This window comes from Anabrus simplex, chromosome 12 (assembly GCF_040414725.1).
Source record: "Anabrus simplex isolate iqAnaSimp1 chromosome 12, ASM4041472v1, whole genome shotgun sequence".
In the NCBI taxonomy this organism is placed as follows: Eukaryota; Metazoa; Arthropoda; class Insecta; order Orthoptera; family Tettigoniidae; genus Anabrus; species Anabrus simplex.
Genome location: NC_090276.1, coordinates 75,382,108 through 75,400,919, shown reverse-complemented (window position 1 = coordinate 75,400,919; position 18,812 = coordinate 75,382,108). Strand labels below are relative to the sequence as shown.

The following is an 18,812-nucleotide window of genomic DNA, read 5'->3' as shown; positions in this document are numbered from 1 at the left end:
ATGTAGCTGGGCTAAGTGGCTTATACGGCCTTCTGACACCAACTTGGCAGGTTCGATCCTGCATCAGTGCGGTGGTATTTGAAGGTGCTCAAATATGCCAGCCTGGGGGACAAAATTCTGGCATCTCGTCATCTCCAAGGGATGTAAAAACAATATTAAAATTACTGAAACATAATAGTAATGGAAGTGCCTCTGTGTTCTCTACATACAGAGTCTGAGCAATAAAATTTCACTGATTTGAACACTGTTTACTCTTTCCAAACACATGTTGTCAATTGTTAACAAGCTAGTGTACGAGAATACCACAGCCAGCCAACAGAACAGACTGGTGTTCCAACAACTACGATGTGAATATAGTCTTGTATCGACAACTATTGTAATTACATGTTATAATTCTCATTTTGGTCCGTATTGAATTGTACAATAAAGTCAAAGAAATATTAATGTTTATTTGTTCCACCTATTCAATACATAAAAAGTAATTTTAAATTATAGGGACATATTTCGCCCTTTATTTAAGGGCATCTTCAGCCTAAATCTCAATCTGAAAGATAAAAAAATCAGGATCATGATTGTTCTTAATTTGGTTGATTTAAAAAAAAGTTACAAATGAATTCTATAAGAACGCAAATTGCTACGTTGAATCTTATAAAGCGGCACCCTGTGTTGGTTGAGGGCGTTTGAGAAAAGTTTGGATCCTAAACAGTTCAAACATCGGAATAATGATGAAGAATGTTGCTGATTACTCCAAGTGGGGTTTAAATACATTTTAAAGCTAGTAATGAGGCGTTTCTGCCGCTCACTCAAATTATGCTGTGGGGGCGAGGGAAATGCTTGATACTTTAAGTGGGGTTTATAATAACATATAAAGTGGTTAGATTGTTGTGAATCTCATGTGAAGAGATAAATCTGTAGTCTTCCTGTCCCGTCGTTGCCATAAGACCTATGTGTGTCGGTGCGACGTAAAGCAACTAGCAAAAAAAAATATGTTGAGGTTTATGTTCCCTACACCACCTACTTTATGATTCCCTTTGATCCAGCCTCCTCCCTTGATACTCCTTTGCAGAATGCCTTTTAGTAGAATTGACTGTGTTCCCATAGAACTATATTGTTGTGACTACTTATAAACACTACTGCTTGCCGTCAAGCACCCTTCCTCTTTTATACGTGCTTTAAGAAGATTACAGAATTATCCCATTTCACGATTAAAAAAAAAAAATTAAACCCCACTTGGAATGATCAAAAAATCTTTTCTTTGTCAGACTATTAAAGCTATAATTTGATTTCTTACACCCTCAACCCTTTACAGGACACCTTTTAGTGGAATTGACCGAGTTCTTATAGAACTTTATTATTGTGGCAGCTTACTGTCAGGCTTTTCCCTCGCTCCTGCAACGTAGTTTGAGAGGGCGGCAGAATTATCTCCTCACAAAAGATTGACTACAGGCTGGCTCTAATATTTATATGAACTCTACTTGAAGCAGTCAGCAGCGTTTCTCTTTGTTTTTGTTGTGAGAATTGAACTCATTTCTCGCTGCCTGCCACGGCCAATAGCATATAAACTTGGCACCCCGCTTAGACCCTCTCCTCCTTTAATCTCACATTGTTGTAACACCAGTAGCACAAATATCAGTCATTTCAACGCTACCATAGCAACTATTTAACACTATTACAATCGAAAATAAATGAAATTACACACAACGTTTTCTCTCCAACTCAACTTTACGTTAACCAATTTAACATTAATAAAGAGGTAAGTGAATTTACACACATCGGTTTTTTCTTTGAACTCTCCTTTCCTCCAAAATCATTCCTTAATACGTAAATCTCCTATTGTTACAGACTTCAAACCAAATTTCCCTTTCGACTCTACACAAGCTACAGTCGCTCCTTCCAGCTAATATTTAACACAGCTGCTTACCATTGAGCACTCTTCTTCGCTCGTGCTTTAAGAAAACTACAGATTTATCTCTGCACACGAGATTTACAACAATCTAACCACTTTATATGTTATTATAAACCCCACTTAAAGTATCAAGCATTTCCCTCGCCCCTACAGCATAATTTGAGTGAGCGGCAGAAACGTCTCATTACTAGCTTTAAAATGTATTTAAACTCCACTTCGAGTAATCAGCAACATTCTTCATCATTATTCTGACGTTTGAACTGTTTAGGATCCAAACTTTTCTCTAACGCCCTCAACCAACACAGGGCTTTACAAGATTCAACGTAGCAATTTGCATTTTTATAGAAATCATTTGTAATTTATTTTTTAAAAAAATCAACCACAATTAAGAATAATCAGGGTCCTGATTTTTTATCTTTCAGATTGAGATTTAGGCTGACGATGCCCTTAAATAAAGGGCGAAACATGTCCCTATAATTTAAAATAACTTTTTATGTATTGAATAGGTGGAATAAATAAACATTAATTTTTCTTTGACTTTAACTATTGTAATAGCAAAGGAGAGTCTCTTGGCCTGCCTGTGTATCCCCTTCGCTCTCTTTTAATTTGTTTTCATTTGGCATCGCAAGGTATTCTGATGTAGCTGGCACACCCAGCTATATTCACCACATCAGTGCCTTACCGCATGAAGGTAGCAGTGGAACGCACAACTTTCTGACATTGTTGGACTTGAAGAATTCCAGAATAGAAATTCATTCGCAGCACTTTCACAATATTAACTAACAATATAGAAAGTAGGACACTTCCCGGTTTCTACATCTAATTTAAGAAATAATTTAATATTGAATAACTGTTACAAACACGTCATAAGGGGTTGTGAAAACCATCTCACAGAAGTGTGATATGATATACTATTGCAGTACACCATATACATCACTTCTTTACACTTTAGATCATCTGGCAAAATGTTGCATTCTTTCATTGATCTCCATGTCCAAACTTCCATAGTTTTCATTGTGAAAATAGTTCAAATATTGCACACCGCGAAAGGAGCGAGCTGACACATAGGCGGCTGGAAGAGCTTTGCTGAGCTACTGCAGGAGGAAAAAGACCTTCACTTTACCTTAAAAATTGCTCCTGTACGAAACTGGGCTGTCACTAGTTTAAGTATAAAATAGACTTTTTGTTTCTTTGCAAGCAGTGCTTTTTTTTCCTTAAATTTTTTTAAGAGGTACTCTTAATTGTAGTCAACAAAACATCACCATGTTACCATTTTCGGCAATTATGCACAGTCCGGTTCACTTTTCGGGTTGACATGTTAATAGAAAATTTGATTACACTATTTTATTTGTGGTCAACATGTTGAGGTGGTAACTGCACTCGGCATTTCTAATCATTTAACATTATAAAATTCAGTGAACACACAAATATAAGCTCTGTGGTAGTGTCATTTTGCTGACCTGCTTACAGCAAATTCCACACTGGTAAAAGGGGCATCATGCTTCCTATCCTTGCTTTTCGTGTTGGTCGCCAGATGTCTTCCTTTAGGAACCATGAATTCATGTAATACACGGGCCAACCAACTTAATGAACATCAGATGCAGTGATGCTGTTGTTGGAGTCACGATCAAGTTCATTTGTGAGAAGCCTCTTTCACGTTCACTTGTCGAAATTGGGATGCTGCTCATAGTGTTCATAAGGGACAGGAGAGACATTGAGCATTTTTCCTCAGCAAGTCATTCACGGAAACCTCTTAAGATTTGTGTTTCTTGGAGCTTAAAACGTTTATGCAAGTTTCTAATTTCTGCTTCTCCACAAGTTACATCAGGATTTTCTGGCCAGGTGGTAGTATCCAGAACTGTAGGCAATTCTAGGATTTCATTGTATTCTGATGTTAAAAGGGGTTCTCCATGCACCTGCCCAGGCACTCGTAGAGCTCCACCCCCTTGCTCACTTTTTGAGATTCACGCCTTTAAACATTTAACAGTGCTTCTGCTTCCAAGGCTTCAGTGTAGTATGGGCCATGTTTTGTCTTTCTTTAAGAAAAGACCTTAATTTGCTGGCATATCTTCTTGTGAGCCGAATAAATTGTAATGCCACAAGCTTGCAAGTCAACACTAATGCCCGGTTTCTGGAACGTGAGATATCGAACCAATAGGGGTATCGAATGGTTAACTTGTGTTTTGGCGTTGCACGAACGTAAGATACATCTATCGGTTCGATAAATCGCTTGCTAACTTAGAAGGCCCTGACCAGGAGATATCTATTTGTTAACCTGGTGACGCGTGCGCAGTACTTCGGTAACAGCAACTAACATTGTGTTTGTTAAAATTTTCTATGGCTATCTCATCTTCTTCCGACGAAGAAATTGTAGAAATGGTCAACATTGTAGAACGACCACGATTATATCATCGTCGGTCTGATGTTCTAATGAAGTATAGTGAAAACGAATTCAAAGACAGATTGAGACTAAACAAATATACTGGCATAGGTTTGGTAGAGGTTACAGGCGACAATTTGCGTCCTGTGACAAATAATTTTCCATTGTATCCTGTTGATCGAATATTAATTACGATACCTTTTAAGACTCATATTTGTATCTCTGACTGCATTCGTGTCCATAAAAGCACTGGTGCCAGTAACTGAGTATAACAGATAATTACACATTTATCCTAGTAGGCCTACTGCAGGCCTACTTGCATTGACAGTGAGCATATACCGGTACTTTTATCGTGGGATTGTTTTTAATTAACGATATTACATTACAAGGAAATAACAGGTTATATAATTATGTTAATTACCCGATATATATCGTTACACTGTGGTCAAACAATGTTCATATTTTGGAATAACAGGGAAGAGATACCGGTACGGTATACTTATAAGGCTCAGTGCAAACAGGATCGCGCGTGACAAGTGCTACTGGTGTGCATATTTCATTAGATATCCTCAAACAATGTCAAATTCTTCTGACAGTCCTTAAACACTACGAAACTGTCACCAACGTATGGAAGAACTAGTCGAATACCATGGCAAAGAGGGGATAATAGGAGCTGCACAGAAAGCTCAAATACGATGCATTACTTGTGTGCATGCGCCTGGCAATCTAGGGAACAAATCTAATGCACAAAAACAAAGCAGTACGAGGGGTGGCATCTAGTGTGTATTTATGGAACTTGATCAATGGGCCAATAGTTGACAGTTCGATAAGTTAGCTGTTATCCCGATGTGCAATGCAGCGAAGATCTATCGATTCGACAGCTGTAACAAAGCAATAGCTATCGGAAAGATATCTCACCATTCCAGAAACCGGGCATAAGTGCTGCCAAGGTCTGATATAAAGTCCTCCATACATGGCTTGCTCAGTTTTGTCTCTTTTTGGAATCATCTTTGGCACTTTTGAAATGTGCCACTAAAACAGAACTTTTCCACATAGCTGACACTGCTCAAAAGCTAGAAGTAACCCATCTTGTATCTAGAAACCTTCCAATTTTTAGGAGTACGGTTTCAAGTTCTGCATGAGCGTTCAATATCCTGGCATTTTTAAGTGACTGGTGGTAAACTGTATGCAGTTTATTAAGGAAAGATTTGAAGTTGTTTACATGTGAGGGCAAATCTTGATTCTAATTATCACCTATGGAAAGCTCTAGGCTGTGATTGGCACAATATCAGAACAAAGCATTGGGGAACTGTTGCTTTATTAAAGTCATTACACCCTTCTTCTTTTCCAACATTACTGCAGCCCTACCAGTTGAGACTGCAACAAGATTCTGTTTCAGAAACTCATCATTGAACCCCAGTGCTCCCAAATAAGTCATCAATGCACTAAATATACCTTCATCACTGACATCTCGCAATTCAATAATTCCCAAAATAATGTTGGTTGGCTGATCCATATCTGGGAGTGTTGTCCTGAGTTACACTATCAGTGATGACAGCCAGTTGCGGCGATTGGGGGAGGGGGTAGTTTCCTTCTCCCACTTTGTGCAGAAAAAAATATTTTTTATTCCATTTTTGCTACCTGATTTTTTTAAGTTTCGAAAGATTGAAGAACCTAAGAGTTATTTAAAAAATTGACAAAAACTAAGAATTATAAAAAAAAATTCACCTAATTCCTTCCTTTAATTTTTTAAATTATTAAGACAAATACTTAGCGGAAATAGTTAGAAAATGTTGTTCGTTGCAGCTGACCTATTCGTACAGTGCAGCAGCGTGTAGTATGCTCTGCGACGAAGGGTAACAGGGGTATATTTTTTCCCAAGGTATAATTCATCCTTTTGCTGTGCGCATTCGTCAGTCTGGCAGTCTCACGATGTAAATATCTCTGTGTATTTCTATCTAGCGTCTGTTACTTTGTTAGTGGGTAGTCAAATAATAAATTACATTTTACTTGTATAATTACGCCAAACTTTTATTTAATTATAGTACTGTGTACTTATTGTCCCTTCGGTGAATGTTTTATTGTAATGTACAATGACCGCACTAAAGCTCAGAAAGCTTATTCTTTTAATATTTATGTCCTCCCCGTCTACTATAGCCCTTAAACCTGGGTACTTTTTTGTAACTTCCAGTCACCGCTACATACTGGGACAGCTGAGTGAGTATGGTCCTTTCATCTATGAGGAGGCCAGTTTTACTATTCCCATGCGCTATCATGTTTGCTACCTTATTTCTCATTTCTGTTGCGATATGAGAAACAATATTTATGCATACATTAGTTGAATGAACGCCATTCTACTCTTGCATGTCTATTTCAGTTTTAAAATCTTGGAAGGCTTGATTTTTCCTAACTACTTTATATTCTCACAGAGATAAGTTATTTATAAGGTTCAACCTTTTCAATACAAATTACGTGTTGTGTAGATGTTACTTACAACATTTATTTAATATGGGACTGGCTTTGACATTTTAAATGTCATCATGAGCCATTTTGTGAATAACATCTACACAGCCGGGCTGAGTGGCTCAGACGGTTAAGGCGCTGGCCTTCTAACCCCAACTTGGCAGGTTCGATCCTGGCTCATTCCGGTGGTATTTGAAGGTGCTCAAATACGACAACCCCGTGTCGGTAGATTTACTGGCACGTAAAAGAACTCCTGCGGGACTAAATTCCGGCACCTCGGCGTCTCTCAAGACCTTAAAAAAAGTAGTTAGTGGGACGTAAAGCAAATAACATTATTATTAACATCTACACAACATGTAATTTGTATTGAAAAGGTTGAACCTATAACTTATCTCTGTGATCTCTGTTCAATATGGAAACAATAATGAAGCTTGTCTTTGAATACTTTATATGCTGTTTGAAATAAATTACAGTTATTTCCATTTCTTTTTAGGAAGCCTTAGTGCGTGGAGTTTCCAAAGTTTTTAGTATTTTAACTGCAGCTTGATGAGCTGAACTCTCTTCATGTTTAAATATTTTCTGGCAGAGAGAAAACATTTGCCAACATTTATTTTCAGTTGTACCAATTGCACAAATAGAAACTAAAACCCATTGCTGTGAAATGTTCATCCCTCATGATGTGCTTTCAGTTTGCAGATTGCCAGCTTCTTTACAAATTTTGCAGCAAAGTTTTTTATTTTTTCTCACCAACCATTCATACTTTCTGCAAAATGCCAGATTTTCTCCAAATCCCAATATTCGGGATACACGCAACTGAAAGCTCTTGATCGTGATCTTTTTTTTCATCACCACACGACACTGTTGGCGTTTTCCCGTCATTGTTTACGTCGAATCATTAACTTGGATCTTTTTCGATGCGTGGATATAAAATAGTTTGCTATTTTCTTCATCCTGCAATACTAACCACACACACAAAATGACAACCTAACTCGCCACCAAACACTAGCTTATGTTCTTATAAGAACGAAACTTCCTTTTTTCACGATTGTTAAAGTATTTACCGTCAAATCATTTCTGTTCAGGTGTTCAGATTACCAACACAGTCTAATACTTTCTTGCCTTCTTTAAAGTTCCTCGTGCCGTTAAGAAATTTAAAATCTAATCACTTGCTTTTCTATTCAAACCACACAACATGTCACACTCAAGAAAATTGAAAGGCGCCAGTATCACATCAGACAAAAGCCAGCGATCATAAGTCCCTACATTAACTGTACAGTCATCATACGCCACTAACATACTTTGCGTTAAGGAATAAAATTTCTTCCAATAAGGTAGCAATTGCAAAGCTTTAGTCGAGCAGATAATAATATGGCCTAATGTTTTGATTCTGCTGCTTAGTGCTGAGTTGCCGACCAAGAGAAACTGATTAATAATGCTGGTTAATAGAGCAAACGCCGGAGAAGCCATCCATCTAATTTTTGATCTGATTCAAGAGAAACTGATTCGATAGGTCTATTTAAATTGAAGAGTACTCCTAATCTTCTTCAGCTGTTGTGAATAGCACTTTGACGCCAGCTGATCGATGAACTTTCAAGTCGGAAGTTATACTTGCCGGACTGGATAGAAAAGTACCAATATTTTTTTCTTAAACACTCTTGAAATATTTAAGGGGTACGTGTACCCACGCGTTCTCCTGAAAAATGATGATACCTGTTGTTTAAAGGGGCCTAACATGTAAGGTTATCAGCCCATCTCCTGAAAAAAAAAGCCCAGTTTGCGAGTTTTTTTCTATTCACAACACATTTTCCTTTGAATTGGGAACTTCACTATTCTGGCTCCTTTCAAAACAGTACTTGACTTGTCTTTTATAATTTCCTATTTTGGTGTATCTCAAATTGCTTAAACATTTTTTTGTCCTTGGCATCCTGTGCATTTCTAACACGAAGTGCCAGAGCAGGTGTTTATTATTGACATTAATTATTAAACATATTTGCTGTTGTTGTTTGTTGCAGGGATTTTATCGAGGAGGACGTTTTGTTTTTAGTTTTAAAGTTGGGCCGAATTATCCCCACGAGCCTCCGAAAGTTAAGTGTGAGACACCCGTGTATCATCCAAATATCGACTTAGAAGGAAATGTTTGTCTCAATATATTGAGGGAAGATTGGAAGCCAGTACTCACAATCAACTCTATAGTTTATGGGTTACAATATTTATTTCTGGTAAGTATTTGGTAAGCATTTGTGTTTGTAACAGCATTTAAGACTAGGTTACATTGTGAAATGCAGTGTATGGTTGGGTCAAGGTATCTGCTTGTACCTTGAGAATACAAGCTTCTTGTTTTTCATCATCCAGTGTTTTTAACCTCCCACATATAATTAAATGGATGTTCTTCCCAGAACTTGCATGTTTTTATTTCAGCCAGCTGGTTGAAACAGCAGACATTTACACTAAGTCCTACTGAAGAAAACTAAACAAGCTTGAAATGTAGTTCTTTAACATATTAAAACTAATAATGGACAATACCCATATGCAGGTTGTATTATAAAATGAAGTACTCAAGTCACCAGCGGGTAGGAGACACAAAAATGTTTGTCCCATTGTGCCGCGTTTTCAAGTTTATCGTACCAGATACGCAATTCTGAGCCTTATTGAAAAAGCCCTGAGAGCGAATAAGAATATCCTAGTTGCTTTCATTGATATAGAGAAGGCCTTTGACAATGTAAACTGGAACATTATGTTCAAAGCCCACAGAAGACTAAAATTGGAGTCTAGAGCGGAAATAATCTACCAGTTTTACAAGAACCAGACAGGAGAAATCTGAAAGGGGCAAGCAGAAGCTGGCATAAGCGGCGGGTCTGCTCTTAGGGCTTTCTCCAGGGGACATAAATATGGAGGTCCCTAGCCTCGGTAAGTCCTCAACGGTCGACTTGGCAGAGAAGGATACCTTAGGAACGATGAATTGAATGGAAGGGGAACATGGGCACTCTTTTGTCCAAGAAGGCGGATGAGTCCTCTATGGACCAATGGCATAGGATCAGGAAGGCAAGGGGAAACCACCTTATTATTTGCTCATGAGCACATCATGAAGCTTCAAGGAAATTATACTGTTGTGCCAGGCAATGCAAGTAGCAATCGGTGCCTGTCTGGGTCCGGACCGGCTGGTGTGAAAAAGGCAGTGGTGAACAATTGGACCTTACACAGCAAATCTACTACTGATCGAACAAATGCAGGCAAAACCATTGCGAGATGGAATGTAAGAGGATTTCTCCGGGCAGGGAAACTTTACATTGTTGAACGTGAACTGACGCAGCAATGAATTGATATTTACAGCCTATCAGAAATGCACTGAAAAGGCTGTAGGCATTTTGACAAAGAAAGCCATCTTATATTCATCTCTAATGCAGATGTTACGGAGCAAAAGATCAGTGATGAGTATTGACTCACTCTTAACACCAAGTTGTACAAGATGCACCTGGTGCAGTATACGTACCCACCGATGACTTACACAACTAGGAAGTAGAGGACTTCTACATAACCCTAGGGGACACCATAGCAGCTCTTAAGTCCAAAGGAATTACTATTTTGCTTGGAGATATTAATGCTAAGATTGGGAGCACTGTAACAAACAACCACATGGTGGACACGGTAAGACGCTATGGCTTGGGCAACAGACCGATCCAGTTTGCAACCTGTCCCTAATGAATACAATGTTCAAACAACGCTGATGATGTCTCTAATGTGGACCTCTCCGAACAGGCAATATAAGAACCAGATTGATTACATCCTTGTCGACAAAATATGGAGAATCTCCTTACGCGACATCAAAATGAGACCAGATGCTGAATGCGGTACTGATCACAGTCTTCTTTGGGCTTACTTCAAAATCAAACTGAGAAAGCCAGCAACCAAAGCAATATCTTTAGAGGATAGTTGCTCCTGAACCAATTGCCTTTCAAAAAGCCCTTCTAGAAAGTGAACTACCAGACCAGAGGGAAACTGCAACAAAGTTTTGGGAGAAACTGGAAAAATGTATTGTTGAAACAGCTAAGATGATTTCCAAATATAGTCATATATAGGGGAAAAAACAAACAAAAAAAACAAAACACGTTGGATATCAGATAAGACGATGGCACTAGTTGACAAGCGACTAAGTATCTAACCCTGTCACAGACCCTGAGGAACAGAAATTGTTGATGATAAAAGTGAACTGAGACATCAGGCATGCTTGTAGAAGAGATGAGAACAAACACATCGACAGGCTGTGTGTAGAGCTGCAGAGGCATGAAACTGAGAACCACTCTAAAGAGCTCTACGTCAAACTAAAATACCAGGCTCGAGAGTAGTGCATTAGGCTGCGCCTTCAGTATGTCCCCAGAAATGTTACCAATCCCAGTTGCCTTTCTGGCTTTAATTTTTTGTAAATGTCTTTATCATCAAAGGTAAATTTCATTACTTTGCCAGGATTCCCTATCCTGAGCATTTTGCAGGCTCCTAAGTTGGTCTTCCATTACAGTGCTACTTGTCCTCTGGATCTTCGGCAGTCAACTTTTCCCTCAATGATTTCCGTTGCCTCTGATCTGGCATTGTGCCTGAAGTATTTCAAAAGCTATTGGCTCACAAAGGTCAACAGTCTTGTTTTCACACAGACTTGTCCCAGTATCTATTCATTGGTGCAGTGTGCTGTCCATAGTATAACAGCCATAGTACCACATCGATCCTGCAGCGGTGTGCCATCTTCACAGTCGAAGTTTTTGCTGCACATGTAGCAATGTTCGCGCCAATCTTATTTTCAACTTAGCAGTGATGGAGGTGTTTTTTTCCAGATGTGAGTTAGCTTTGGTCTTGCATTTCTTGCCATTGTGATGTGTTTATGGATTTCAGTTTGGCAGTCACCAGTGTTGGTGACGATGGATCTCAGTTATTCAGAGCGATTGACAGTCTAATAGACAGTGACTCTTAATGATGTCTGGGTGGTTGTTGTTGGGGCGGTCTACAGTCATTACTTTGGTCTTCAAACTGTTAATTTTGACTCCATACACACTGCTTTGATTTTCTAGTCTATGCATGACTGTCTGTGGTACATGCTTATCTGTGCCTATTATTAGAGTCATCAGCTTATCATAGATTGCTAATTTTGCGGTGTCCCCATTCCAGTCTTCGAGGACCCACGTTATGCTTCTTGTAGATGTTCAAAATGAGGGGTGACAAAATGCACTCGTCCCTCACTCCAGCACCAGTTTAGAAGATATCCAATAGGGTGTCGTTGATGCACACTGGCACCGTATTTGAAGAGTAGTGTTGCTTAATCAGGTTCATTGGTGCTTTGGCATCTCCATTTCAGTGAGAATTATTCACAGCCTTGACCAGTTCACATTGTAGAAGGCTTTCTTGAAATCCACGAAGCCTATGAACAATTTAAAAGTATATTACCGCTCTATTTCTCTAAGATAAAAATTTCTGTATCCTGATACACTATACTTTGTCCATTGTGGCAACCCGTAATTGTGGGAAGTCGTTGATTTGTTTAATAAATTTAATTATTAGGGTTCAGTTATTTAACACCTAAAAATCATCCAAATATGCAGGCAAATATGCTCTTAAAAACAGCTAAATATGTTTGAAGTTTGCCACTAGTTCTTTTCTATTTAAGATTCATTATATAATCTTATTGCACCACTTCAGTTAATTTTCTTACTAGTTCTTTTAACTTAATTCCAGTAGTCTGTGATAACTGCATTATCAATCATTAATCTCTATTCAGTACCAAAGAAAGATATTTTAAAATAATACTGCAGTCTTACACTGGTAACAGAGACAGCAAAACGTGTTATAACACTTCAACTGTGCATACTTCACTTCTTCCTTTAGTAGAGAAGCATTCCTCCCCCAAACTCTTAATGCAGTTTCTTAGTTTAACATTTTCTTTGGCACGTTAGCTGTCGTGGGGGTCCGATCTCCTACAGTGAACCACGGTATCTCGAAACTCTGTTAATCCGATGAAATAACTCTGTCACGCAGCATGGAACCCTTACAAAATGCCACAATATGTGATGTTGCTTATTGGCCCGATTGGGTCAGCATATGATTTTGCATGGTGAAATTGAGAATTTAACCAGATGAGTGTTACGCCCGTCTATAGACGGTGCGCGAGAATTTTAATTTTTTTTAGTTTTCCGGTTCACATTCGAGTGTGAATTTGATCTCTAACTTGTTCTGCTATCTGTTGGGCATTATGTAGAAATAACTGATCAGAGATTATAGCTTCGGGAAGTAACTTACAGAGCCGTTTGTAGACGTCTGTGGAGTTCATCTGTGATGTAAACAAACATGGCGGAACAACAATTTAGTTGCTCTTGCAGCGATGTTATTTCGTATCGCAGAATCCTGCAGTTATTAACCACAGCGGAAAGTGATGATGGAAATAATCATTTTAAGGATTGTTAAGCGATTTTGAAAGTGAGAGTGATAGAGTGTGTCGAAAATATTGTATGTGAGAGAGAAACAGAGCCTCCTTCTAAACGAAAGAAGAAAAACACGGTGAGTACAAAAGCTATTTTATCGCTAATTTAGTGGCGGATGGATTACTTTTCTTCACCAGAGTTTCAGGTAACTGTGACAGGCTCTGAGAGCCAAGTAGTGTTTGATGACAACCCGAAAATCATTGATTTTTTTAAAAACTTTTGTGCCAGTGGAGTTGGTGCAGATAGTTGAACAAATCAATCACAAACAACCAGTAGAAAACATTTAACTATCACCACATTCCAGGTTTGGAAAGTATTTTCAAATATCAACTTATTCTAAGAAGTTACATGTATTAATTGCCTACAGATTTTAGTAAATAATATTATTTTGGGCTCTTTACTTTGTATAAAGATAATGCACGCGTGGGCACATAAGTGTAATTTTGTTTTCTCTCAAAATAATATTGAATATAAGTGTAGGATTTTCCATTTGCATTTAGATTTATAAACAACCAACATTTATAAACATTTTAAGCTAATCACCCCACTGATAAGTTAAGAATTGAGGCTTTTACAAATTTTTTTCCATACGAATGAAAAAACTCAGCACTGAGGTACCAGTCAACTGGTAACTCAGCACTTAAAAGGATAAACCATTGAAATTGCAGTGTATTTCAGTAGAAAACTATACAAGAATCATTTGTGTACCAGTAATGAACCATAAACGAGATAAAGATGTTAATATTCAGAGGCTCACAACTGCTATGCCCATCGGGTTGGCACATGTAGTTTTGGTCATTACAAGCACTTAAAAAGAGACTGCCAACCCGATCAGACTCTGGCCATTGTTCAGCCTTCCGCGGGAGATTTGGCACGAGAACTTCAAACCCACATCGTTTGCTTACTTTCACTGTGTCAAAGTCTATTTATTGCATGTTAGTGTGTATGAAAATGAGGGATTACTTAGATGCAAGTGGCGATTAGGGACCGTCAATGGCTTTAAGGAATGAGGAGTGATGTAGTGTCCCTGTTGCTTTCCTTCCTCAGGACGTCCACCAAATTCAGATTTTAAAATTCCCTGACATTTCCCTGTTTTCCAGGTGCAAAAATCACTTTTTCCCTGACACACTACTAAAAATAAAATTAGAAATGCAGTTTCCAGATATAACAGTAAATTTGATGAAAACTTTACATCCAAAAAATAAGTGAGCAATTAATATGTATATTCAATTTCAAAATTTGAAGTTTGGAAATTTCTTCATCTATAGCCACCAAAGACTGTTGAGCTTTGCCATCACCCTCCTCTTCATTTCCTCTAAAATCTCTCCGTAACAAAGCAGCCTCTCTCTCTTTATTTTCTTTTTGCACAAGGCATCTTCAACTTCCGATTCTGCACGTTTCTCCTTTAGATTTGAACAGGCATTGCATGAGCATTCCTTGTGCATGGAGCATGTTCTTATTAACCCCTCAGCGTCGCAGCCATTTAAATAGCTTCCTACCCCGCGGCCGGATGAGATTTCAACTACGCGCGACTGAAATACATCGATTCACTTAAAGCGTTACTACAAGTATAAGAGTAGCCCGATTTTCACGAAATTTGGAATTCCTTATGACAGAACTATGTATATGCAGATAATTACATAATTGTTTCACATTTCCTTAGTAATTTAGTTCCGTGTGATAGAGTTCGAAGCACTCTTGAGACAGGGACTCAAGTCACACTCCTGGAAGCAGTACACTGACGTCTTCTTTTCGCCGTGTTCTGAACACAGGATACAATGTCTCTGAGGTTTGGATTTCCAACTCTTGGGTGCTAATTTCCTGATAAAATGTCTTTCCTGCAACTTTGGAACTGTATTATCTGATGCGCGCCGGCCTTGAATATTCCCTTCCCCTCCCGAGCGAGCGTATTTTGTAAACAAACCTTTCACCAGCTGAACCCGATGAGGTAATTGCTCAATATTTGTCTCTGTGACCTGTGTGAGTATTATTAGAGAATTTAGCAATCAGAATTCACCGTTGAAAACTTCTCTTTGACCTGTATAATTATCTATAGTCTCTTACACGAAATTTCCAAGTACTGTTTCCTCCTCATCGTCACTCTCATCATTTACCACTGCTACACAATCTATTTCATTATCACTGCTGCTTATACTGTCACTACTGCTTCCGACTAAACTTTCATCTGAATTTTACAATATTTCAAGCACGTTACTGTCAGTCATACCACGGCTGAGCGCGGCGCGTCACACGGACTGATGAAGCTGCAGCGAGACCGAAAGCAACAGGACGAAACTGAATGAGGGGAATAACATTTATGACGAAACAAACCAACTCGATACATATTTCAGATAAAAAGTCGAGACAACGTCTTTCAAACGAGATATATACCATGAACAACTGGTTCTCGTATCGTATGACAGAAAGCAGCACTAACTGATGCCTACACAGAGCGCTCGTGGAGAGTTACGAAAATATTAGAAGCTGAGAAATAAAGACAAATATAATAAATAAACCGCACTCCCAGTGTACAAATAGAGCAAAGAACATCACACGAAAAGACAAACTTCTCAGATCATCATTTCTTTATTTTATTCTGTGGGAAAGAACGAAGCAAACAGACTTTAAAAAAGAAAGAGATTAGTGCTCAGACTTATTTGACAAATAATTATCCTTGCAAAAACAACTACATTATAACGATTTTTCAATTCTTATTTACAACGCTGATAAATCCGAAAATGTCTCCTTGGAAACAAAACAATTTGCATATCAATAATTCCAAAACTCTTCGCGCTATAGCCGTAAATGTGAAACCATGTATGGGTCTATACCACGTATAGAGGTCGGCGGCTACGGAAGAAAAGAGGGTCTATACCACGTATAGAGGTCGGCGCTGAGGGGTTAATGAAGCGAGTAGAAAAACTGCAAACGTAATATGACTGAAAGCTTGCCATTCCTCAACCACACAATATAGTAAGTAAATTAAAACACTAAAAATTTGATTGCTACAGGCTATCCATACAGTTATTGATGCTATCGGTTACTACACGTTCAGATCTCGCTTGTTTTTTTAATCAATATTAACTTTCCTTGAAAATTTTTTCATGAGTTAAAAGACACGCCCTAGAGTAATGTTATAAAAACTGAAGGAGAAAAAGGTTATTCTATTATGTGGATAAATGCGGTAAGTCCATTTTATCTGGCAGAAGAACTGCCTAACTCATTGAAATGCACAAACTAACCGGCCCTGTGAGTGACAATTTCACACCATTGGTCACATTAGTCACCTTCATATTGTTGAAGGCAAAGATGAGACAAACCGGAAGATAGTATGCTCTGTAAATGTCAAATAGACCATTGTCTTTGACTACACCTCGCTTCTCTCACTGAACTGATGCTTCCCCCCCCCCCATAGACTTTATGCAGATTAAAGTGTGAATTGAAGGAGATAATACTTGGACGGTGCAGTAAGGAGCAGAACCTTTAACAACAGACTCCTCATGTTCAGCCACTCAAAGCATCTTCAGCAACCGTTTAATAGTGATGGGATCAACACAATACTCCGGTTTGGATGTCTTGCATGCACACAGTGCAAAAGCTTAACTTCAGTGGTATTGCTTGTGTTGGAAAGTTTACTGTCTTCTTTTATTCCTGGAATATGTAATATTGCCTTTGTGTTCGGTATTCCCATGTCTTTCAAGGTTTCATAATAGTTGGTAAGACTTTAACCCAGTCCTTGGGAGAGTCATTGTCTTTAGAAATTAGTCTTAAAATAATGGATTCATTAAATGATGTTAAAAGGCTGTCGCTGGGTAAGGTAAAGAAAACTACCAATGATTGAAACTGGACAAGTCATATTTTCCCTTCATTAGAGAAACGTTTAGGTCTAACTGCTTATCTACGAAGCATGTGATAGAAATTTGCTGCAAGATGTTTGGAACAGGTGGGAAATCCAGACAAATAAAGTTGCCAAGTTCTAACATTTAAATTAAACAGTAATTTACATGTCATTTTTATTTTTTATGAAGGTGTAATATTTTTTTTTTTTTTTAGCAAGAATTAGATATTTTTGAGTGACTAACACCCTTTGTATATGGTAGACACTTCATAAACCTTGGTCTTTATGGTATCAGTTGTAACCCTCTCCATGAGGGGCATCATAGTGAAAATAATTACAAACTGTCACTGCAGCACGAGTTGCCTTGCTTTCTTAACAGTAGTTTCAGAAAGGAGTTAATCAGATGTCCATCTAAATGAAGAATTTTTTTACACAAACGAAGAGGGAAAAGACCATTCCACACACATTACCATGAAATTGGAACAGGTGACATCATCCTTCCAAACAGTTACATCAGTGATAAATGTGTTGTTTTAACTTTCAATTTGAATGATTTATGTATAACTTAAAGGCAATGCCTTAATCTACTTTCTGTGTAATTTTATATAGGAAATAATACATTGCAAATTAGATCTACTGATTATTTTAATTTATTCATTCTTCATTATTTTTAAAATTCTATTATATTAAACATTTTAATTATCATTACCTTTAGTTTCATCTTGCACCATTAGGGGCCGATGACCTAGATCTTAGGCCCCTTTAACCCATTGGGACATTGACTTTCTAGCTCTTCGCATGCTCACGGTTAGTATTTATGTAAATCACAATTCATGAAAACTATAATTTATTTTTTATTAGTTTTACCATGCAAACTTTAATTTATGAAAGGTAAAATAGTTATCTTACCTTTCGATATTTTGGCATTTTAGTAGTTTTCCCATTTATTGCCTTTTTAACGCTACTAATAATAAATAATAATGTTATTTGTTTTACGTCCCACTAACTACTTTTACGGTCTTCGGAGACTCCTTTAACGCTACTAGCACCTGGCACTGCAACATTAGAGTAATCACTGTTGTCATCGCTAGAGCCCTGCACAATGCGGTTACCCGCAAAATTAGTGTTTTGGTGCATGCAGACTGTATGGATGTGTAGATATTTTTGCTGATAATTTCTAAATAATGAAGTTGATTGATTTTCACCCAGGTATATACTCTTTAAGTTTTGCTTATCTTTAGGCAACCCTTGACATTGGTATGGCAGAAGGGTGATATATAAAGAGCCTCGAGTCCATAAAGCTGTAAATCTGACCTAAGCCTAACTAGCTCCTGTCCGTAATTTGTGGAAGCAACAAAGGTTTTGAAAGGGAACCGCTCAGTACGTCAGTAGTTGTCGCAAGAGGAAATTTCTCATAAACCTGCTACTGTAGGGGGCCTTGTGCCAGGTATCAGCTATCAGTTTCAATACCTTCGGTGTAATATAGCTAAATAGTTGCAATATCCGTGGATAACTATTCATGGATGCCGGTGAAGGAAATGTGGAGTGAATAATAATTTGTACATCTGTACAGGGCTCTAAAAACTACCACCACTGATGCTAAATAATTCTTCACAATCTGAAGTGAATTGCTTCTGTTTACAATATCTGATATATCACTGCCAACTAACAGCTGCCTTCTGTGCACCATGCTACTAGTCTACTCACCTTGGATACAAACATGATGAATAACTCTTGAAGGTAGACTATAATGCAAACTGTTCC

At 38.1% G+C, this 18,812-nt stretch overlaps 1 protein-coding gene across 1 annotated transcript in view; it reads left to right on the top strand.

The window, feature by feature from the left end:
• Window positions 1-18,812, top strand: part of UbcE2M (NEDD8-conjugating enzyme UbcE2M) — a 30,861-nt gene that overhangs the window by 11,419 nt on the left and 630 nt on the right. The window contains exon 3 of the mRNA XM_067156337.2: window positions 8,762-8,968. Within this exon, the coding sequence (XP_067012438.1) occupies window positions 8,762-8,968 (207 nt within the window). The remainder of the gene's footprint in view (window positions 1-8,761; window positions 8,969-18,812) is intronic.